The sequence below is a fragment of the Narcine bancroftii genome, chromosome 3 (assembly GCF_036971445.1).
Source record: "Narcine bancroftii isolate sNarBan1 chromosome 3, sNarBan1.hap1, whole genome shotgun sequence".
In the NCBI taxonomy this organism is placed as follows: Eukaryota; Metazoa; Chordata; class Chondrichthyes; order Torpediniformes; family Narcinidae; genus Narcine; species Narcine bancroftii.
In genome coordinates, this window is record NC_091471.1 from 337,012,659 (window position 1) to 337,038,271 (window position 25,613).

General features: G+C 38.0%; 1 protein-coding gene across 2 annotated transcripts in view; it reads right to left on the reverse strand.

Annotated features, from left to right (window-relative positions):
* Positions 1 to 25,613, reverse strand: part of LOC138759274 (putative leucine-rich repeat-containing protein DDB_G0290503) — a 257,041-nt gene that overhangs the window by 54,386 nt on the left and 177,042 nt on the right. For both annotated transcript variants that reach the window (XM_069929427.1, XM_069929428.1), the window contains exons 13-15: positions 19,999 to 20,108; positions 19,147 to 19,708; positions 18,109 to 18,246 (exon numbers count right to left, since the gene is read on the reverse strand). In XM_069929427.1, the coding sequence (XP_069785528.1) occupies positions 18,109 to 18,246; positions 19,147 to 19,708; positions 19,999 to 20,108 (810 nt within the window). The remainder of the gene's footprint in view (positions 1 to 18,108; positions 18,247 to 19,146; positions 19,709 to 19,998; positions 20,109 to 25,613) is intronic.

Genomic DNA, 25,613 nt, shown 5'->3' on the forward strand with positions numbered 1-25,613 from the left:
GCAAGAAACTTCAAATTCCTGGTGTCAACATCCCTGAAGACCCATTTGGGGGCCATAATTTCAATGCAATTATGAAGAAGGTACACCAGCGGTTACATTTTGTTAGAAGCTTGAGGAGATTCGTGGAGAGCATTCTGAGTGGTTGCATTACTGTCTGGCCTGGAGGTGCCAATGCACAAGACAGGAACATGCTAGAGAGGGTTGTAAACTCGGCCAGCAGCATCATGGCCATTAATCTTCATGCCAATAAGGACATTTACACGATGCGATGCCTCAGGAAACCAGCTTCTATCATCCAGGACCATCACCACACCTGCCGTACTCTTATCTCACGGCTACCATGAAGAAGGAAGAACACAACTCAATGGTACAAAAAGATCTTCTTCCCCATGCTGTCAGATTTCTGAATGGATAATGAACCTCTTTTTTTTTCCCATTTTGCACCTTGTTCTCCTGCTACAATAGATATATGTTCATAAAAATAAATCTGATTCTGAATCTTTATTTCTGACACAGTTTATTTGAAATTTTTACTCATTATTATTGATGGCCTTTTTTCTAAATAAGTAGCTTTGTTTACATTTGTTTGCTGAGGAACCAGGTGATAGCAAAGTTAGGATTTGACAGACTCCAGCATGTGTTACCAGTTCACAATCAACTCCTCTGACTGCTTCAAATACTAATTTATGGTTATTGGTTGCTTATGTTACATGGAAAATACAATTCACATTTGTCTTATTTGATTTTAATCTCGACAACTATTTACAAATTTGCCATTTGATGTCTCTTGATTTGTGTAATTAACATAGTAAGAGGGAATAGTAAATCATTTAACTACAAAATAATAAACCTCAACAATAATCAAAAAATAAATTTTGGAAATCACTTTAGGCATAACTGTTCATAATACAAAAGTTAACAAATGAAAACTGCAATGTTCAGGTATATTCTGAATCATAAATGAGTAATCCACAGAGAAACCAATTTTAATATCAAGTTTGAGATTAGATGGCTGATCAATGAAACAGCAGAAGTCATCATCACGGAGGGAGGAAAACAAAGTAAACTCATAACTCAAAAGCAACTCCGGCGTGTATTGAAATTGTGAGTTCTGCTTTCTTGCCAGAAGACTCATTTTTCAAGGATTATACTGGAATGCAACTCAAACTCGTGCTTCTTTACCATAAAATCTTTATAAATTCTCTGCCTTGCCTTCTTCAATTTTCTTGAAAAGATCAGGCCACTAAATACCAAGGCCAACCATTCAGTTGTTTCCTTTAGCCGACCAGTACAAGATAATATCCTTTACAAGCTAATATTTAATACTTTGCATAACCACAAACATCAGCACATTCTAGTTCAACAATGAAAGATGAAGGATCTCAGTCAAGTGCCAGTGAGAAAAATTCCATCCATGGTGATCAATGGAAAAAGGCAAGGACAAAAATGCTTAATCGGTAAAGCCACAATTTTAGAGATCTGAAAATCAGCCTGACTGAGGTTAATTAAAATCAAAAGCTTGAAGGCAGTAACTGCAATCAAACTATGAGCAGCTTTTAAAGGGGAAAGTATAGACACAGTGAGAAAATACAAGTGGCCATAAAAGGGATTCAAAAATATTTTCTATGATACATTGATAGTAACAATTAATAAGAAAGCCATGGCTCATGGGAACTGCAAAGCCCCTATGCACATGAAGGGAAATATTTAATTCTAGCAGGATACATGGTGTTGCCAGGAAATAAAACACTTGGGCTTAGCATTGTTCCTCAGTTTCCTGCTGCCTGCTCCTTGTTTGTCTGGAGGCCTGAGCACTGAGACGGGCGTGGTGTTGATGTTCTGCTTCCCGCTGCGTGCATCTTGCCTGCCTGGAGGCCTGAGCACCGAGACAGGTGTATCGCTGCTGTTCTGTTTCCTGGTGCCTGCTCTTTGCATGTCTGGAGGCCTGAGCACTGAGACGGGCCTGATGTTGATGTTCTGCTTCCCGCTGCTTCAACAGGGAGGAGAGACTGATGTTCCTCTGCTACCTTTTTGCTGTCTCCTTTGTCTAATTCTATGGGCTTATGAAGAGCTTCTGTCAATGTTGCTTTGCGTTTTTTTGGCCCATATTGAACTGGGTTTGGTCGCTTGTTTTTATTCTGAATGTAAAATGATGCACATCACTGTAACTACTTGAGTTGTCCCTGGTGTAAGTTCAATTTTTTTAAACTTTTGAACTTCATATGATCTTAAAGGTTAATTTCAATGTGTTCATGTCATTCAGCATCAAATGTTACAATCCCAGTAAACAGCAATGCAAGTCAATGCAAGCTCGTCAAAAAACCTTTCAACTTCATATGATCTTAAAGGTTAATTTCAATGTGGTCATGACATTCAGCATCAAATGTTACACCTACTGTACCTCCTTGGACATTTCTAAAGTGCTCCATATTGAATTGCATTGAGATCAGACATACAGGCATAAATATATATTATATGAACTGTATCAATTTGGAAAGTACGTAGCTGAGAATCTAGAGTGGCTGAAAACTCTAAAGTGTGCTGGATTATCAAGAATGTTACTGTAAATGCCTAAAACTGGAAGTTATGAAAGTGAGAAAAACGTTTACAGGATCTTGGAGTTTACAAGTAGGGTCATTAAGTACAAAAAAACCATTTATGCTACAATTATCCAATTCTGATATCTGGAGATAGAGAGAGAGATTTAAATATAATAATTAGGCGGCTGTATTGTAAGGGTTAAAATGACTCGCGAACAATTTTTGCCAGTTTTCAGCAGCTAGAGTTTGCAAGCAATCTGCAGAGTTTATCAACATTCTTTTCAGTTTCCCTATAGTAACAGCCTTGCAGTCAAACTTAAAAGCTGTGTTTTCGACCAACTTAAAAAAAAAAACAATTTTAGTTTTAACTATATAACCATATAACCATTTACGGAGCGGAAACAGGCCATGTTGGCCTTTCGAGTCCACACCGGTTCACTGATTTTGTGCGTCCTCTTCAGGCAATGGTCCTGGTAGATCACTTTGAATGAATTTGCTTTTGTGTTGTTAGAACCAAGAGCATAGAGTTGGTCCAGATAATTTCTTTGACCATGTAATTTTGAAAGTATAAACATATTAATACTTTACTGTCTGTTTATTAATTGTTTTAAGCATAGTTTACTGTCTATGAGTTCAAATAAATAGTGAAGAGCTCAATGCTACTTTGGAATGGCCTTTTCATTGAGAAATGTGTTGGAGCAGCAGAGAAGTCTCTATGTCACATTTATTGATCTAATCAAAGCGTTTAATACTGTTGGTAGAGACGGCCTATGGAAGCTCTCACAAAAATTCGGTTGCCCCCTCCACTAACCAACATCATCTTTCAGTTCCACAAAGGTATGGAAGGCCGCATCACAAAGGTGTAAAACAGGGTGGTGTTTTGGCTCCTACTCTGTTTGGACTATTCTCCACTGGTGTTCTTCAGGATGCCACATCAGACCTGAAGTTGGGCATCTTCCTACAAACGAAAGCTGATGGCAGGCTCCTCAACCTCACAAAACTGAGGGCAAAAACAAAAGTCAAGGACATCGTGGCACATGAGCTACAGTTTGCTGACGACTGCACTGGTTGCTCACTATCTCAAAGACTTACAGGAGATCACCATTTGGTTTACCAGGGCTGCTAAGAGCTAAAGGTTGGCAATCAACCTGAAAAAAACAGAAGTTTTGTACCATTATCCTACGGGCTGGATAGCCAGAAAGAAAAAGACTATTTAAGAGTTCAAATAAAGAGTGAAAATGCTACTTTGGAATGGACTTTTCATTAACGAGTCAAAACAATGACACAGTCTGCATGTTGCTTAAGCAATTATAAAGGGAAGAGTCACAATATTATATCAAAGAAATCTACATTATTCATGTGTTAGTCAATAAAATGGACTATTTTTTAGTCAAAGAAAATTTGGACTATTGACTCATTAGTCAATAGAAGACAAAATGTCCTCCAGAATGGAGGACCATCGCCTTCCCAAGATCGTGTTATATGGCGAGCTCTCCACTGGCCACCGTGACAGAGGTGCACCAAAGAAAAGGTACAAGGACTGCCTAAAGAAGTCTCTTGGTGCCTGCCACATTGACCACCGCCAGTGGGCTGATATCGCCTCAAACCGTGCATCTTGGCGCCTCACAGTTTGGCGGGCAGCAACCTCCTTTGAAGAAGACCGCAGAGCCTACCTCACTGACAAAAGGCAAAGGAGGAAAAACCCAACACCCAACCCCAACCCACCAATTTTCCCCTGCAACCGCTGCAATCGTGTCTGCCTGTCCCGCATCGGACTTGTCAGCCACAAACGAGCCTGCAGCTGACGTGGACTTTTTACCCCCTCCATAAATCTTCGTCCGCGAAGCCAAGCCAAAGAAAAAGAAGAAGACAAAATTGAATATATAGAAAATTGGATTTGGAAGAGAAAACTGGATTTACTGGACGCTGTTAGAGCAGATGATAAGAAGACATAAACATCAACAACCAAGACCACTGAAGAAACTGTAAGCCTTCTGCATATTTATTTGATGCATTGAGACCACTTGTCCTAAGGACTGTTTTGGCCTTGGAGAAATTGTTGTGCATATTTGAGACCAAAGTATGATGAACAACACAATGAGGAAAACAGCAGGTGCTAAGGAGCAATATTGTCGAGAAGATAAAGAAAACGGAAGTAGTAGATGAATTGCAAAGGCGGCAAAGGAAAACAAAGCGACTCTTCAAGCAAGACTGAAGGAGGATATAGATAAGAAAGAGAATACAGTTGTTAGGGACAAAAACCCCACAAAATTACTGTAAAAACCATTCATTGAATTTGAGACCGAATTCTCAATAGTGGCTGAAGCTGTACCACAAGATGGTGGTGTGGAGGATGAACAATCCTAGCGATAGTGCGTCAAGCACTACCAGCAGGAGGAGCTCCAGAGTTTCAAGTACTGAATCTATGCATTTAAAGATTCAAGCAGACACAGCAGCTCTTAAAGTGAAAAAGGCAATGCTTCAGTTGAAATTGGATTTAGAAGATATGGAGGAGCAGTTAAGAATGACGAGTGTGGCGATGACAAGAGGAGCAGCGATGGAAAGGAGCTATGGGAGCTGCAGCGACAGAAAGAAGAGGAGCTACGGGAGGAGCAGCGACGGAAAGAAGAGGAGCTACGGGAGGAGCAGAGAGGAGCAGAGATGGAAAGGGGAGGAGCTACGGAAGGAGCAGCGACAAAAAAGAGGAGCTACAGGAGGAGCAGAGATGGAAAGAAGAGGAGCTACGGGATATGCAGCGACAAAAAAGAGGAGCTACAGGAGGTGCAGAGATGGAAAGAAGAGGAGCTACGGGAGGAGCAGCGACGGAAAGAAGAGGAGCTACGGGAGGAGCAGCGACAGAAAGAAGAGGAGCTGCAGGAGGAGCAGCGATGGAAAGAAGAGGAGCTGCAGGAGGAGCAGCGATGGAAAGAAGAGGAGCTACAGGAGGTGCAGAGATGGAAAGAAGAGGAGCTACGGGAGGAGCAGCGACAGAAAGAAGAGGAGCTATTGAAGGAGCAGTGACGGAAAGAAGAGGAGCTACGGGATGAGCAGCGACGGAAAGAAGAGGAGCTGCAGGAGGAGCAGCGATGGAAAGAAGAGGAGCTACGGGAGGAGCAGCGACGGAAAGAAGAGGAGCTACGGGAGGAGCAGAGAGGAGCAGAGATGGAAAGAAGAGGAGCTACGGGAGGAGCAGCGACGGAAAGAAGAGGAGCTACGGGATGAGCAACGACGGAAAGGAGCTATAGGATGAGCAGCTAAGAATGGAGAAAATGGAGCTAAAAAAGCAAAAGCAACAGCTGGAATAGGACAACAAAATTGGTGCTAATGAGCCCAGGTCACAGGCACTAGAAGGCTCAGAGGTATTTGGAAAATAAACTATTAATTATCAAAGCTGAGTCAGTGATAGAACCTCAAGAAATGCTTGGTCAAGGACTAAGCAGATTAAGACTCAGTGCTGAGCCAGTGTTACAACCACAATACATGTTTGGTCTTGGACCAGGCAGGTTAAAGTATGGGTTGCTCATGCAAGATGTGCAAGATTCAGAATTAACTGGGTTGATTCAAGGAGCTAGAGATCAAACCCAAATGATGGACACATTGGACAAAGATGCCGTATTTTACAGTTATACCAGGCGCTCTGGATTAGAAATCCAGGTAGACAAAGTAATGTACACCTAGACATGACAAGACATGATGAATTGGCTGCATCACTAATTCAGATACAGACTCTCTCTTGTCTGCCCAAGATAAAGATTCCAACTTTTGATGGTGACCCACTTCAGTTTCAAGCAGTTATGAAAAGTTTTGAACGCAGCATTGAAATTAAGAGACAAAGCTCGGAGGATTGTTTTTATTATTTGCATCAGTTCACGAGTAGATGACCACAAGATCTTGAAAAGAGCTGCCAGCCTATGGCTCCAAATGTAGGATTCAAAAGGGCTGTGGTTACTAGAGAAGCATTTTGGTGACAAGAATAGAATTTCTAGAGGTTATACGCAGAAGGCTCTTTCATAGTCATTAAAAAGACCAGAGGACACAAATGGTTTACAAGCTTACGCACTCTTTCTCAGAGGATGTTGCAATGTCATGACGGAGATTGGCTACCTTACAGAGCTTGATATACCTCAGAATATGGAGAAGACAATTTGTGAATACTAAAGAAGACACCATGTGATAGCAACTTTTAAGGATTTGGTGGAGTTCATTGAAGAACAAGTGGATGTTGTCACAGATCCAGGGTATGGAATTAAAAGTACTCACATAGTGAGCAGAGAAGTTGAAAGTCCAAATCATATCCTCAACCAAAACTGAAGAAAGTACATTTGGCACTTCTCTGACAGTGTTGAATCAAGAAATTCAGAAGAAATGTTTGGTATGTAATGATAAGCGCGATTTGGAAAAGTGTGGTCAGATGGTAAAGAAGACATAATAAGAAAATCGCTTTTTTTTAAGGAAAATGGGGTATGTTTTGGCTGTCTGTGTAAATGACACATCAGCAAAACCTGCACAAAGCAACTTAACTGTGATATATGTAATCAAAAGCATCCCAAGATACTAGATATTTTCAAGGAAAAGAAGAATATGGAAAAGGAACAAACTTCAAGGGAAGAAGCAGATGAAAACATGGCTGAAACTTTAGTATTGACAAGTGGTCTTACTGGGGCCAGTGCAGATAACTGCAAACTCTCAATAGTGCCTGTACAAGTTGAGGCTAAAAATGGGAATGCAACGGTACATACACATGCATTTCTTGACCCAGGAAGCCCTGCGTCATTTTGCACTGTGGACCTTATCAATAAGCTTGAGCTTCAAGGAAAAAAGACATAAATTCTATTGAAAACCATAGAACAAAAAAGGGTTGTTGAAACTAACATGGTTTCAGGGTTAGAGGTTGCTGGAGTACAAAGCAACCTGATCTTCCAGATATATACACCCAGAAAACTATGGCTGTGCATAGAGGAAACATCCCACATCAAAATGATGTGAATCGATAGTCACATTTGTGGAAGGTTTATATACCGGAAAATAGTTCTAGATAGAGATGCTAATTGGTTCAACTACACCAAAGGCTATAGAACCAAGTAATACTGAGTGTGAGAGATGGACCTTATGCTTTCAGAACTATGGTTAGATGGACAATCAATGGACCATTAGAAAGAAAGAATAATGTTGCTCAGAAGCAATCAACAATATGATATCTATTGTGAAACTCAATGAACTATTGAAACAATCGTTCAAGTCAGACTTTCCTGAACACCTTGATAACAACCAAAAACCTCCAGATACACCAGCAAACAAGATTAATGAAATCTTGAAGCACATTTTAAAACAAGCGAACACAGAAAATTACACTGATGGCATAAAGGAGTATTTCATTGGCAATATGGTGCAACTGCCTTCAGAGTACAAAATGTCGAGGAAGGACTTAGAAATATTGGATAATCCAGAAAAAAAAGTGACCAAAAGGGGTTTAATTTTGTACTAGGAAACAAAACTGAATCTGATGATTCTTTAGTTTTGAAAGTAAATCAAGAAAAAAGATCAGAGCAGTTGACAAGAATGACTAAAATAGAGTTCGTAAAACCCAAGCAGAATGAAAAGAATAACTGCTAAAGAAATGAATGCAGTTATTGAAGAATGGGATTTCGCATTATCAAGATGCATACAGTTGAAAAAGGAGATTCATTTTCTTGAAAGAGAACAGTTAATTGCTTAATGACAAAAGACAACTGACTGAAAAACAATCATGGTATATTCTTGAAGACCCACTTCAAGATGCAGAAAGAAAGGAATATTACATTCTTGAGAGAATCTAATAAAAAAAACTTCAAGATAAATTGTCAGAAAATTAGACTGAATTGGAAGTTGTAAAATTGGATCCAGAATTACAATAAAATAGAAGCCAGAAATGCTGTTGATGAATTCGAGGAACCAATGTTGTTTGAGTCCTTCTTTTTCGATAACCAACCACAGAAGAAGAAGAAAGAGAAAGAAGACTCATCTTGTGCCCTCAAGAAAGTGAACACCTTAGAAACTAAAAATGGCTTTACAAATAGACCAATTATCAAAATCTGTCTTTTACAAGAAGCTGAGAGCTTTAATGATGAACTTTCACTTTCTTTTGAATATTTACCTGATGTATTATTTGATTTTTCTCTGCAGTGGTAATTATTATTTTTAGATATAATAATTAGGGGCCGGTATTGTAAAGGTTAAAATGACTTGCAAACATATTTTTGCCAGTTTCTAGCAGCTAGAAGGTGCAAGCAGTCTGCATAAGATTGTTGACATCCTTTTCAGTGACTCTAATAGTAACAACCTTTCAGTCAAGCTTAAAAGCTGTGCTTTTGACCATCTTAAAAAAAACAATTTTAGTTTTGAATTTGCTTTTGTGCTGTTAGAACCAAGAACATGGAGTTAATCCAGATAATTTCTTTGATGTGTAATTTTGAAAGTATTAATAGTTTATTGTCTGTTTATTAATAGTTTTCAGTATAGTTTACTGTTTGAGTTCAAATAAATAGTGAAAATCTCAAAGCTACTTTGGAACAGACTTTTCATTAACAAGTCAAAACAACTACACATTTTGCATGTGCTCAAGTGATTATAAAGGGATAATAACAATAAGTTGCAATAACAAGAGAAGGTCAAAGTAAATTTATAACAAATGATCTACTTCAGCCCCAAAAAGATGCAGATGATGGCTGGAGAAGGGAGTTTATAGTGGGTTCCTAAGAAACTGGTCTCAGGGTTGGGACTACCTAAACAAACATGGTTGCTATTGGCAGAAGAATAAAGAATACAAGTTTAGAGGTTTAAGGTCACTTCCGAAAAAAAAAAATCAAAGAGGCTATCAGGAATAACTTTACCATGATATGGAATTCATCTCCTGAAAGCAGGCTCATTCATGGTGTCAGAATGGTATTGATAAAACCTGAAATGTTGACAATTTATTTCCTTCAACTGGAGTTACTCGGGCGCTGCGTTCTTCCAGAAGCTTGATTTTTTTACTCCAGGTTCCAACAGTCTTGTGCCTCCAACTCGAATGACTTAATCACTCGTACGAAAGTAACTGCCATGGACTTGATAATCAAATTTGTTATGATCCTAAGTACAGTCCGATTGAAGTCTGCCATCATTGACTCAGAATTAATCTTGTGCTTTCAAATTAACAACTCATCCTTTAGCTCCATTTTCTCTACAAATTTCAGGGTGGATTTATCTTTATTCCCACTTTCCATAGAACTTTCATTTCTCCAATGATATTTCTCTCCTGCATCAATACTGAAATGGTTCTTTTCACATTAAAGATCTTTGTCAGTCACCCTTTGCTGTCCATCTCTATCTCCTCACATGTGCTGTTTCCATGTCATTTGGATGGATGGAACTGCACTTTCCTTTTCTACCCAGATGACACCAAAGAATAATTTAATCATGGACCCGAAACATCAACTGCCCATATCCCTCCACAAATATTACTTAATGCACTGAATTCCTCCAAGTTTGTTTTTACTCCAGATTCTAAGAACTGCAGTCTTCGGTGCAACCATAAAATCATGTACTATTTCTTCTCTTCCTCTCCGGTGTTATTACTTCCAGTAACCTGCTGTCCTCCAAAACAAAGTCCTCTTTGCTTTCCCAACTCTATCACATTTCCTTTTTTATCCATGTACACACTACCTTGTATTGTGAAACAATTCTGATCCTGAAGTCTACTTCACCACAATATCTTTAACATTCTCTCAGTTGCCAAGTCAGAAAATGTTGATTTTTTTTTCCATCTATACATTCAGATCATGAGACCTCCATTTTTATCCCCACTTTCCCAACCACTATATGTAAACTTGGCTTCCTATTTAATCCTGCAATGGTTATCCTTGCTCAATTATGAAGATCACATTGTTTTACCTCTCTAACACTGCTCATAAGACTATAATTAGTCTACATGTCAATGCTAAAATTCTCTTCTTTTTCAAGTTATTCTCTTGCCTCGCTTTTCCATTTCTGTGGTATCTTTCTGGCATACAGTTCTCAATTTCTAGTTTCTTATACAACCTCAATTTTAATTTCTCTACCTCTACTAGTATGTGCACTTTCAGCGATTGGGGCCAGAAGCTCTGCTCTTTAAAACACTCCTTAAAGCCTGCACCAAAATATCCTGAAAAATAAATGAAACAAAGCCTTATAACTGTCATGTAAAGTGCCTTGCAATGTGTTGTGATATTAAGATTGTTAAATAAAACACAATGTTGAGAGTTGATTGAGGGATATCCTTGTTTATAATTGTTCAAAATAATGGTCAAAAAGTTTGCAAGTTCAAGATTCACAGGTGCACACATTTGACCAAGAATGAAGAGCTCATTGAACATCCTGCCATTCTTTAAGCGAGGTCGAAGATGGATTTGAGTTTGAGTGGTCCCAAAGCTCCCATGAGTTTTAGGCTGAGTATTCGCATTAAAATAAATGGGATCTCAAATTCCATGCCTGGTCTGATTGATATAGGATTGGAGAGATGGTTTCCAACATAATGCTGGGAAATCAACTGTTCTGCTACTGGATTTGAGATCCCAGTCATTACTTGTTTTTTGATGATACAAAGGTTGACATTATTTTGTATATAGTGATAAAACAAAACTGAAATCTCTATGCAGGTAATGGCAAAACATCAGCAGAGAGAACAAGCTGGACTAGAACCAAAAGGAGGAAAATTAGGTAATTAGTGATACACAATATAACCATATAATAGTTTACAGCACGGAAACAGGCCATCACGGCCCTTCGAGTCCGCGCCGGTTCACTTGAACAACTCCACTAGATCCCCCCCCTCCCACTCTCCACCCATAACCTTCCAACCCCCTCACTTCCATGTACACATCCAACCTTCTCTTAAATGACAGGAAGGACCCTGCCGCAACTATCTCCTCTGGAAGATCATTCCATTCTGCCACCACTCTCTGAGTGAAGAAGCATCCTCTAACATTTCTCCCAAAGTTTATCCCCTTTATCCTTAACTTATGCCTTCTAGTTCCAACCTCCCCTGCCCTCGGATGAAAGAGTCTAATATAACCATAAAACAGTTTACATTGCGGAAACAGGCCATATTGGCCTGAAATGGGATCTGGATTAAAGATTACAAAAGTAAAAATTTGTAATAGTTCAATGAACAAAATTAATCAATTAACATATCTAAAAGTAATTCAATTTTGGTTATAACTCAAACAAATATTGCAAAGTTCACAGAGCCTGGAGGTCATAGAGAATAAAACTAATAAACATATTCAAGGCCACATTAAGATGCATCTACTATGAAGTCCTGACAGTGTCATCAGCTGAAGAAGCTGTTTTCAAAGCTCTATGTTTCAGAGCTTAACCAACATTTGGATGGAAACAATGAGTGTCAAATATATTTCAGGGGATGGTCAGCCCACAGTTTAAGAGTGTCTTGGGTGGGAGGAAAATAAATGAATGAGTTTGGTAGAATAGGAAGGCCTGAGTGGGTAATGTCCTCATGGAGCTTGGTCAGAGCCAAATTAGTATGTTAGTAATGAGGGTAAACGACTGGTCATCGAGGACAAACTGTTGCTTATGCTTCCACAGATACAAGTCAGGACAGAATATTATCTCACAGTTGCAAATATGTCATGTAGTGTTTGTAGAACAACTTTGGAAGGTAAAGAATTGAAGAAAGGTGATAGTCAAAGGTTGTATTGATGGCAATTCCAATAATGTAGGCAGAAAGAAGGGAGCGGTCCTACTGATAGATTTTTGCAGAGCTTACAAAGAGAGAAAAAAATCATGGTTTCAAAAGCTGATAATCCCTGTACTGTGGAAAATTCCAAATGACTAACTAGGAGGATGATGCCAGTAAGATGCGCGTGAGAGATAGTCTTTGTTTCTTCAGGAATTGGAAGGAGGTAGAATCATTATCAGGTGGATTAAATCTCAACAAAAGTGATTTTAAATAAATAGTCAAAGGACATTTGCCAGTGTTCAGATAGTTTAAACCAGCTGTTTTCAGCCATACTTCACATTTTATTTTCAGTCACATTCTTTGAAAACAGCTCCTTTCATGGAACTGCCTAAAGATGAATAATAACATTAAATAGATGATTAACTTCCCCCTCCCCCAAGTGACTGAGTGACTCTTACTAAGCAGGAATAAGGCGACACTTGAAGAAAGTTAGACTGGCGGTGAGCAGCATCGAGCTCTTCATCTTGAGTGACGCCATTGCTGTTTCACAAACTTTAATCAAACAACTGCTATGAGTGAAGCACGACCAAGGCACTTCACTGGTTGAATATTTGCTCCAATTTTCACCAAAAGTTTGTGTTACTTCGGAGAGTATTTACTTTTTACAATTTTAAACTTAATGTATTTTAACCTATTATTTTATTTTTATTTATTTTAATATTTTAAAATAATTTTCCTCGATTTTTTTTGCCAGTTGCTTGAATTTTGCACACCAGGAGTTTTACTGTACTTGCTAAAATTCAGAACGAGAAGGGATCTTAAAGAAAGATACAAAATTCTGAAAGGGATAAATAAGAGAGGCACGAAAGATGTTTCCACTGGTATACAAGACTAGAACTAGTGGAGATTTGGGGGAGTAGATTTAGGTCAGAGATAAGAATCTGCTGCTTTTCACAGAGAGTAGTGAATCTGTAGAATACACTGTCCAAGGAAGCTGAAGAGATTAAATAGATTTAAAACACAGGTAGATATTTGAATGGGAGGAGTTATGGGGAAAAGGTAGGAGGATGAAGCCAAGACCATGGCCAGATCAGTCATGATCTTATTGAATGCAGACCAGGCCCCATGGGAGTGATGGTCTTCTCTTGCTCCTATTTCTTATGTTCTTAAAAGGGCAAAAACTGGTCTGTGTTAAAAGTTTTCAACTGGAGAAGGCTAATTTTAGAAAACACTGTCTTCACCCAGTGCAGTGGAGGGGGGAACCTTGTTTAAACTGTTTAAAGTGTTATCTTGACATATATATAACATATGTGATATTGTATTTTTAGTTTTGTTCCCTTTTCTTCATTGCACTGTATTTATTATAAAAACCAATAAAAAGATTGAAAAAGAAAAAAAAACACAGATGGGATTGAGCAAAAAGAGATGAAAAACAGCTGCTTAAAATGTCAAGAGTAGTGGGAGGTATTAAAGGAAAAGATTGCAAGGGTTGATAGCAAATATAGTCCCAAAAATTTTTAACTCATAAATATCATCCCCCAGATATTACAGGGCAAGAAGTAAAGGCATAAATAGGAACCTGATATCAGACATCAAAAACATAAGAGTATGTATCAAAAGTCCAAGGTGAAATACTAATTTAGGCAATAAAGAGAGGGCACAAAGATATTGCTGTGATCGAGTGGTCTTGAGCTGTCAAACATAGAAAACAGAGACAGCAACTGAATAATGAAAGACTATTTGCTCATCAAAACTAACTTGCTGGTGAATTAAAAAACAATATGATTCTAGGTAAATATTTTCCAAGTGTCTTTAAAAAGGATGTGCAGCATAGACCAGCCAGTTAAACAGGAATTGGTAACAGTGGTAAGATAAACATGTGAAAATGAATATAAAAAGGGTTCAAAATGTTTGGAAGAAGATAAATTGCCAAGTCAGAACTAAGTCTTAACAATGTGACGGTGGTTGATACTTTTCTTCATCTCTCCGGCTGATAGAAAGCAATGGATAACTACACACAATGCACAATCTGTCAGTACCGATCTCAGGCTGACAAAATTAAGGATCCACCAAGCAAATTACATGTGAACTGGGCATTGCCACCTCCAACAATATTAAATCTAACTATTCTTTAACATCAGGTTTGCAATTTGTATTTTATAACTACACGTTTCACAAAGAACACTACTACAAATTCAAGTTAAATAATGAAGTCTGGCAACAACATGGTTCAGTTATAATCTGGATTAAATAATAACATTCAGCATGGATTGAAAGATAAATTGGATTAAAGAAATGAGGCATTTTTGTACATTTAAGGAGAATCGATGAGAACAACACTGTCACTTTTTAAATTAAAATTAAATCTTTAATTAAAAAGGTTGTAAATTATACAGAAATGAGCTAGATGACTGATAAGAAAACCATCATTCCAGAAAGATGTCCATGGATAGTCAAGTGCATAAAAATGGTAAATGGAAAAGGTAAACAAGTGCTTTTATTAATATTAATTTACAAGATAAAAAATTTCCTCAATAATATTGGAGGTTGCATGATGTAATCAGAATGGGAGTTCTCAAGTTAGGAATTCTGTCCAAAGTAGAATACTGAGACATATAGAAGAACAAAAGGATGTGGAATTGCATGTCTTCAGATCTCTGAAGGTAGTAGTCAGATAAAGCTGAGAAGGTTAAATTAAACTGTTTATTATTCAAAGCAGAGAATAAAAAAACTGGGATGATGAACACAAACCAAGACATCAACAAAAGTGCACTGTTTTGGTTGCCTTAATGCAAGAATATAATTGCCCATCAGATATTTAGACAGGAGAAAAAATGAAATTGTTTGGAACTGAGGCGGCTAAAGGGAGATTTAAATGAGATTTGTAAAATTGTGCAATGCCTAGATAAACAAAGGTGTAGCAAACCTTGTCACACTTCCATGGTGCCTGCCCCTCTCCTATGACTGTATTCTTTAAAAACAATTAAATTCTATTTAATAGTTAACAAAAGCAAATCTTCATGAATAGGTTAAAATGATTTTTCACTATTCATAACTTACACCACTAATAATTGCATGCCTCAGTTTTGCAATTACTTCAACATTTAATATTTATACGTTAGCACATAAATTGAAAATATCTTTAATTCGGGGAAATGTCCCCTCATTTCAGGACAAAATTACTCAAGTTTTAAAAGTCATTAAGAAATTCAAACCAGCGTTGTCCATTTTAGAAATACAAAATGAAACTGAATAATCATTGATTATTGTCGAGATGCAGTAAATTATGACTACAAGCTAGAGTAGCAGGGAAATTATCACCCAAAAAAAATCTGCAAACACAATATTAGCATTGAATCTGAAACTTGTGCTTCTTTCTATGATAAAATTTCAATTGTATTGTCCAATATTTATTTGTTTAATTTAGTTAATAGCTTAAATTATGAACGACTGGCTAATAATGGATCAAAGACTGATAACAATGTGTATGTCCAGAACAAAAACTCCAAAGCCAATTTTTTTCTGAACTATTCTTCCATATCATCCATTACAATTTTGAATGGGTTACTTTCTCAAGACACTTTTGTAAGAAAAATCTATGGTGCATTTTAGTTAATCTATGAAACAAGATTAAATTTTCAAAATAATTTAAGTTAACATCAGGTGCAATAACATATCCTTAACAATGTTTCAAGAAAAAAAAATTTTAGATAAAGGGAGTAAAACACAAGAATGCTGGAGGAACTCAGGTCTCACAGCGTCCATCAGAGGTACCTTGACGAAGGGCTTAGCCCCCAATCATTGATTACCCTTCACTTCCTATCGATGCTATGGGACCTGCTGAGTTTCTCCAGCATATTTGTGTCTGGTAGTTGAAATAATTGCCAAAGCATTTCTTTCTGTCTGCTTTTTAGTAGCACAAAAGTAATTTGTATTTTGTCATAACTAGCTTCTATTGATAATCCACCAATTTAGATGTTGTTCGCATACAAGCTATTCACAAGAATGTCATAGAACTTGCATCAGCTCACTGTTCTGTAAAATGCTCCTTCCTTGCTGATTTTTAAATACATTTTTAAATTTAGACCTACAGCACGGTAACAGGCCATTTCAGCCCACGAGTCCGTGCAGCCCAATTTACACCCAATTGGCCTCCACCGACAATGGGAGGAAAATGGGAGCCCCCAGCGAAAACCCATGCAAACCCGGGGAGAACGTACAAACTCCTTGGAGATGGCGCAGGATTCGAATCATGGACCCGATCACTGGCGCTGTAAAGATGCTGTGCTAACCGTGAATATTTTCCCAATTACACAAAGGTCACACGCTTATTGTGTTGGAAGAATGAAAGGTTATAAGTGACAAGAGAAATAAGGCTGATGAAAAATAATCTTCTATCTCTCAATACCAACGTTCGAGCATTGATAAACTATGGAAGATTAGCTTGTAAATTTGAGTTTGTAGCCTCTTGTGGTTCTTCATGTGTTACTCTTTCCTTCTCTTACTGTTCAAGTTTATTTCTGGGGATAAGGGCTGCTGTTGAAAGTCCAGAATCAACTTTCCACAGTGATCATACTTCTCCCATCCCAGTTCCTTATCTCCCAATTCTCCTCCAAACTCATTTTCAGAGGAATAACGTTCACCTTTAACTCCCAACCAACAAGTTTTTCACATAAATGACGTTACAAAATAATACAGGAACATGAGCCAGTTCTGACAACTTCTGGGTTTTTGTTTTGGAATCGATCAGCTCATCCCTTTTGTATTCAGAAGGAGGCAATCATCTCCACACATCTTCCATTTACCATGGGACATAGTGAAACCTGGATTCCTCACTGCCGCAAATACAGTTTCTGGGGGAAGCTGAAATTTAATTGCACTTGCTCCAAATTAACATACTGTACCCATGATGCAATTGCCTCAAGATCAGGAAGACAGAAAAAAGACTGGGCGATTGCCCTAATTTTAGTCAACATGCATGGCCTTGACTTTCCAATATGGGAAGAGAAGCTGGGTTTCTGTTTCAGTTTTAAAGATCCTAAGCCAGAATTGAAAAAGCACATAAAGCTGCAAAGAGAATGGGAGAGAGACAGACAGGATGAAACTTGGGCAATGATTGGTAGCCGAGACAAGCTTGCTTGACCTCACATTCAGTTCTGACAAGGGATATTCAACCTGAAATATGACCTAACCAGCTGAGTATTTCCAGTGTTTTGTTTTGAATTTCCAGCATCTGCACTTTTATTCCAGTTTTCAATTTCAGATAATTTCTCAACTCAAGTTTACATCTACTCAAGGCCTTTCCTTGTACTTGTTCCATTACCACTCACTTTCTGCCCTCAACTATCCTTTTTTAATTCCATCTTTCCTTCATTCCTTCACATCAGAGGACTTCAAAACACTGCTTTTTTCATTTTCCTCTTTCCCTGCACCAAAAAAAATGTTTTTAATTTTCAAACTTCTTCCAGTTCTGTGGAAAGGACACTGAACTGGCCGTTAAACCTACTGCAAGTTTCCAGCATTTCCTGCTTAATTAGTTTCAAATGGAAGTCACTGTTTGTCATAAAGCATCTGAGAATTAATTTCTAATGGCCTATGATTCTATTTGATCACAATTAAAACTTATCAACAACTACAATTTCACCTCGATGATACCTTACTGATATTATTTTACCCTTTAAACATTAATAACTGCTAAATAATGGTATAAAAGCACCAATGATTCTTCATGTTATCATGCAGTAGTCCATGCATTTTTAAAAAAAATTAAGTTGTCAGTCACAAAACATGCAAGGGATTTATAAGGGAGGGCAGCGATTTCTACATGTCAAACAGGAAACATGCTTTTACAGAGCAGGATATTTTCTTTCATCTTACCTGGGAGATGTAACCAGAACGGACCTGTTGCTCGCGTTCTAAACTAGCCTTCAGCTGGGATTCAAGTTCCAGTTTGTATTTTTGAGTCTCAATTAATTCCTGCTTGCAATGCTCCAACTGGCCTTTCAATTCTTCAAGCTACAGAAATAAGGAATTACAATTTATAGAAGTAAAAAGGGTCTTCAGCAACATTTTACACACTTCTAAGGATTTAGCTGAAGTACCCATGACGCAAAGTGGCACAGTTACTGCCTCACATATCCAACGACCGGATTCAATCCAGACTTCCAGAGTTATCTGTGTGATGCTTCCCCTCAGAGGCACAAGTTTCCTCCCACATTCCAAAAGCACACAGATCATTGGATTATTTGATGCTTGTAAATTTCCTCCTGTCTGCAGGTATGTTTGGGAATCTGGGTGAGAATTGATGGGAATGTAGGGAGAATAGGCTACAAGAAAATTGCTGGTGAATGGGTTGCTCTCTGAGATGGCTTAGATGTGATGGGCTAAAATGGCATCTTTCTATACTGTAAGGAAATATGGATCCTTCCTCTAGAAATCATTATTGCCATTGCAACCCAACAAAATTGATCAGCCCTTTTTAATTAATACCCTTCCTTCACCATCTGTGAAGTCAGGTCACCCAAAACGTTGCTACCTGTATTCTAATTTAGGCTAAATTCCAGCCATCTTTTTTTCCCCAAATGTTATTGACTTATATTGATTTCCAAAGATGCAATACCTGCCACTTAGAATTGTCAGGCTGTTCTTCCATTTGCACCCGTCCACTAGAAATCACCTACTGACACCATCTCTTGACCTAAATACTTCATCCTTTGACTTCAGCATTTTGTCAATTTCTTCCTTCTTTTGCCATATTATTAGCAGGCATTATGCTCAAGTATAAAGATAGGTGTACGTGATGTTTTATATTTAGCAATTTTAAGAAGCAAATATTCTTTGGCTTGGCTTCGCGGACGAAGATTTATGGAGGGGGTAAAAAGTCCACGTCAGCTGCAATATACATTTTTATTTTACCTCTTTTGTGTGCGCTTCCAGTAGCTTATCAATCTGTGACACTTGTGACCTTGGAAGCACTGTTGCAAGAGGAACCCGCCTTTCTTCCCGGATGGGTGTCCGTTCCACCTGTTGCCAGTGCTCTTCAATTTCATCGTGCATCCTCTGCCTACGATCCAATAACAGTGGGGAACTGGTTCCATCAAATTCTATTTTGCTTGTTTCACCTGAACTTGAAACAGCTGCTCCCGCCACAGCATCGTATCTTTTTCTGCGCTCCTCACGACGTTTAGTCCGTTCCCATTCATTCGGGTCTGATGGGGGTGAACCCAATCTCTCTGAATTGCTGTCATACATATCTGATTTTGCAGTTCGTTCCTGAGCTAAGGCTTGTGCAACTGGCCTGAATTCTGCCCAATCAAAAGTTTTTGATCTTCCCTCTCTTCTTCTTTCACGTGCTCGGCTTTTTCGCTGCCCTGTCTCTTTATCGACAGAAGACGTTTCAGATGATGGAGAATCTGATTTGCTGTCATAATGTGAAGTTGTATTTGGAAGCATCACGGCACACTGTTCTGCTGGTAAACTGATAAGGAAAAAAGCAAACATGGAATTCTTTAAAATGCAAAAATATACCCATCATTATTTTGTGTAAATGATTCAGTTCATGGTATTTATACAATACTACTTAGAGAGATAGGAAGAAAGCAGCAGTACCAAAAAGGTGGCTTGGGATTATATCTATTGGACATTTTAATAGGTCTTAAAAAATGGACAACATCTTATACAGCAGGTCAATAGAGTATCTCCAACAATAAAACCAAATAGAACTTATCCAACATTTCACTAAAGAGTAACAATGACATAGATTCTTACCTGGCAACATCTGGTGCTGTTGAAGGACGGATATTTTTCATTAATGCCTGCATCCAATTCCGTCGAATACCAGCAGTCATTGCAGAAAGCGTAAACAAGGCTTCCTGGGTCTATAAAATGCAATAAAGCCATCTATATTATTCATATTGTCTGTGTAATATTCTCTGTTGCATGAATCCAGTCAACCAAGCCAATTAAGGAAATTTCCCGCATAAAAGGTGAATGACAAATTTCATGCCACAGTGCTCGAGAATTTTAGAACTTGATTGGGTGTTGTTCATCTTTGGGATAGACTCTATCTTAAAGATGAACAAATCCCAATCAATTAATGATTTATGGGTTAAAATAGTAAAACAAATCTGCGAGACAAACTCCACTGATTAAGCTGCATCAGTGGGAGAAAAAGACTGGTCAACTCTTCAGGCCAGGACTCTTTACCATCACTTGAGTTCTTCCAGAAGATTGTTTTTTGCTGCAAATTCCAGCAACTGCAGTCCCTTCCATTTCCTTAATTAAAGGTTATAACTATTGAGGAACACAGTTGCTATTCGAATGGCTACGTAATATTTTCTTTCCCAAGATGCCCCTGTTAAAAACTGCCAGTTGTGTTAGATAGCAGAGGGCTGACAATATTTACAATTATCCTTCATCCTGAAGGGTATGTGATGAAGGAGGGGAACGTGCAAACAAGAGCAAGGACAAACCATGCCTTATTGATTTTCCCTAACTCCTGATTATCTCTCAATATTTTATGGAAATCTAACCCCAATTGGACAGTATGTTATATTGTCTGGCTGCCATTTAAAGATGCTTTCAGATACTCGAGGCACGAGCTCTAGAAGTTAAATATTAGAACTTAATTGTTCCAATGTCAACTAATGTCATTCATGTTTTACAGATTCTTTTCCCAAAATAGAACAGGCCAATAAACCTAGTTAATATCACATTTAACTAGCAGAAATACAAAACGATGTAACCTAGCTCTTAAGATAAATTACAAAATGGAATCATTAAAGCTTCATAACTAGACAAGAAAATAATTTTACCAATAATGAAGTTTCTTCTATTTTATTAAACATGGCATATATCAAGACAATGGTAGAAAGACTTCTTGAGAGATTCCATCTTATACCTAAACCTTAACGATCCAAGTTTAACATTAACAGGAACATGCCTTGTACTTTATTATTTTGCAAAATGAGGAAATAGTTGTGAAAATCCTGAGATCTGGTACAATTTTCTATGCATTTATCACTAACATGTAGGAAGTAAAATGGGAAATTTCCAGACCTTAATTTCCCAGTACAACAGTAAACAAGTCCCAGATTCTGATCTAGGAACTGTTTAAATGTAGTTTTTGTCCATACCTGACAAGTTGTGAGTGAATAAATGCTTCTTATGAAGAAATTATGTGAAACAATACTGATTTTTTTGAAGAACATTTATTATATTAATTCATGGATTTTTTTAAACATCAATAATGATTTCTTGAAGGCTCATTCGCTCATTTCTGCACGATTCGTTCTACACCAATGACTGTGTGGCTAAGGCATAATTAAATGTCATCCACAAATTTGCTGACAATACCATGGTCACAGGCAGAATCATAGACACCAATGAGGAAGCATATAGGAGGGAGACAGATCAACGAGTTGAGTGGTGTCACCACAGCAACCTCGCACTCAATGTAAGCAAAGTTAAGGAATTGATTGTGGACTAAAGGAAGGGGAAGCCAGTAAGCACAAATCAGTCCTCGTCGAGGGGTCAGAAATAGAAAGGGTACGAAAACTTCAAATTCCTGGATATCAACATCTCTGAAGACCTATCCTGGGGGATCCATGTCGATCCAATCACAAAGAAGGCTCACCAGCAGTTATACATTGATAGGAGTTTGAGGAGATTTTGGCCGTCACCACTCTTGAAAATTTCTGCAGGTGTACAGTGGAGAACATTCTGACTGGTTGCATCACAGAACAAGAAAAAAACTACAGAGTTGTGAACTCAGCCAGTGCCATCACAGGCATCAGTCACCATTCCATTGACCACATCTACAAGAGGCATTGTCTTAAGAAAGCAGCCTCTATCCTCAAGGACTCTTACAACTTGGGGGTGCCCTTTTCACACTGCTACCATCAAGAAGGAGGTACAGGAGCCTGAAGACAAAAACCCAGTGGTACAAAAACAGTTCTTCCCCTCTATCATCAAATTTCTGAATAGACAATGAACCACAGACACGACCTCACTTTCTTTTCTTTTGCACTAATTTATTGATTTTTAAATGCAATTTATATCAAATATTTCCACCCTTAATGTTGCTGCTGGAACATTTTCATGACAAAGGATTCTGAGAATCACTTGCTTCATGAGGTTTACTGTCTCCTCAATTTCATTTTTTTATATGGAAAATATTCACTCTTGTTCAGTGCAAAGAATGTATGTACTGATTTCTCCTCATTTATGCTGATCTTAATTATTTTAAATTTAAAGATATGCATGGTATAGGCCCTTCCAGTCCACAAGCCTGCCCCATCTAATGACAGCCATTTAACCAATCGACCTACCAACCTTGTCTGTCTTTGGGACGTTGAAGGAAACTGGAGCACCAGAGAAAATCCATTTAGTCATGGGGAGAATGTACAAGCTCCTTAAATACGGTGTCGGATTCAAACCTAGGACACTAGCGCTGTAACAGCGCTATGCCAACCACTACACTAACCTGTTGCTCCTGTGGTTCTTGACTATCACTGCCAGTAACAAACTCAGCCAGAGAGAGACTCATGTCAGGCCTCTTCCTTTGCACATTATTTCTAACTGAATATTTTCTGGATTGCACCTTCAGTTGGTTTACATTTCTGAGTACAGTTTATTTGCACAACTGATAACTAGCTAGGAGGAAAATATCCAGAATTCACGTAATTGGTAGCCTCAACCAACCGGCAAAAATTGTGGAAAATAAATAGATTAAAAAATACGTAAGTTTAAAATTGACACCCCCCCCCCAGCTGTTAGTTCAACAATCATGAAATACGCAAACTCAAACGACTGGAAAATTCACTCATCCGACATGTACCAATCCTCATAGGTGCCTGATGCTGGGGGTTTCACTGTATATACTCTGACAATAAATCTGAACACTGTGAGGTTCATCAACATGAAAGTTCATCCCCTTGGAAACAATCTTTTCATCAGTCATCTGACAAGAGTACAGCGTCACAATTCATCCATTCCATAATCTATTCTTCATGTGGGGGTCCCAGACATGCTTCACGGTTAACATCCTTCAAGCAGTGTAACAATTCTGCTTCTTTCCATTTAAATTTTTTAAGTTAGCACAGATTTTAACTTGCTGCACAGATGTCTTAGGCCTAATTAGACAGTTACTTCAATTGTTTATTTGCAAAGCTTGTAGCTTAGATGTTAATTTCTGATCACTGCCATACTTTAGAAAAATCGATTACGTTTAATATTTTCTCTTTATATTGGTAATTAGCCTCGTTATTTGAGAAGCTGGAAGCACGCCTTAAAGCACAAGCACAAAGGCCCCATGTATAAAGTGAAAGCACGCAAAAACCTTGATTGGACCCATGATCCAATTCAGCAGGAATTCTGAAAAAATTTGGATTTCAGATGTTTGGATTGCAGATTACTCTCTCTTCACTGTGTTAAAATATCCTGTTTTAAGTATAGCAGGACAGAACAAACAAAATCTTTCAATTACTAAGTAAATAAATACGAGCATATCCTATTTAACACAGTTCTGAATTGTGCAGGTTTTGATATTATGCAGTTGGTCCCTGTCTAGAGCAGTCGGTCTATGCACTTCCATTCTATCTTTGATCCGATAAAAATATAATTTCTGCACTGCTTAACCAGGTTGAAGATTAAATTAGTGAATCGCATAATTTTTTTTATTTCTCTTTGCATCTTGTAAAATTAGTGACATAATCAATTGACCTTGTGCCTATTTAGGTATGATTTCAGGTTGGTTGCCATTCTTTCAGCATGTCATTTACAGTCCATTCAAAATGACAACATGGTCGATGATTTTCAATGAAAATGAGCAACTCCCCATCCCGAGTGGTCGGTCCCCATCCCGGGCAGGCAGTCTCTGAGTTTGCCAGAGACAGGGTGGGGGGGAGATGAAAGTAAAGAAGCGCAAACTATATTAGACAAATATTTTCTTAAATAAACAATGTTCACTCATTAGCAATAAAGATCTTTGTCATTTTTCAGTTTTATATATTTATCCACATTTGCATAACAGTTCTTGGTAAAAAAAAATAAGATTGGAACATATTCCATTAAAGTACATTTTAATAATACTTTGAACAATGTAGTTTTCCATAACTCTGAATTTGCTTTGTACGTGTTACTGAGTTATACAAGGTATGCCTGTACAGTAGTCACATACATTCTGACCAGCAGATTCACAGGTGAACCTGTAACATAATTAAAAGGGAGATTAGCTTGCTTTCACATTGGATAGAACACATGCAGATTCTCAGGATACGATTTGGCATGTGCATACCCTAAAATTTTCATGTGGAATCTAGGGTATCAAATTATGTTGTCGCCACAATTGTTTATTGCACTTTGTGTAAACCAAATGACTTAAACAGCGCACAAAATGAAATTTTAATAACCTCTATGATCAACGACATCATTTTATTTAATTTTGTAAAGTGAATCTTACAAAATTGAACAGACTTTAAGGTAGCACTTCCAGGGTACATCTCAGATGTTTCAATTAATTTATTATGAATTTTCATGCCTTGGTTATTTTAACTTTTCCTAGTCTCTGAGACATTTGGCATTAAAGGATCGATTGAGTCGGTAGAATATCGTGGAATACTTGTTCCACAGCTAACAAGTTTGATCATAAATTGTAAAAGGGTCTGAAAAAGTTTGTAATCTTAAAATTTATCAGCTATATTAAAGTTCATTTAATTAGTTGAAGCATTCTTCTTGGTCCACGAAGACAATAAAACTGATACTTTTTAAATTACAGAATACAATTGCACATTTGAAACACAGTATGAATTCGACTGAATATTTTGGTTCTTAGAACAAATCTACAATGGAAATTGTAAACTTTACACCCATCTAAAATTAAGAAGGCATGGTCAAGATAACCGAAGCAATGGGAATTATAAATACATAAGAATTGGCGACGCTGTAGCGACTGCTGTGGCAGCACTATGAAATGAAGAGGTGTCCAAAAACAAGAGGTGAACCAAAAACTGACTTTATTATTTGAATTTGCCGTGTTGCCCCGTGGACAACGCCCACTTCCGGTAATGTATGCACTAGCTTCCGGAAGTGATGTCAGCGTGTCATTGCATCACTCCTCAGCCTGCGGTGCGCCACACGGAAGCAGGGGGTTCCCTTAGCTCGCACATGGTGTCAACAGTGGGCTTCTTCTCCGTAGAGAAGGAGGGCCCGCGCCGTCTTGGGATGGCCCATCCACCCATGCGGTCACTTGGCCCGCCACACTGCTTTAATTGACACACTTGGGGAGAAAGAGCACAGGCTGTCAAATGATTTGAACTTACTTTTTTATAATTATTAATTAGGTTTTTTTACAGTGCTATCCATTTTCATTCCTAGAGGAAGTA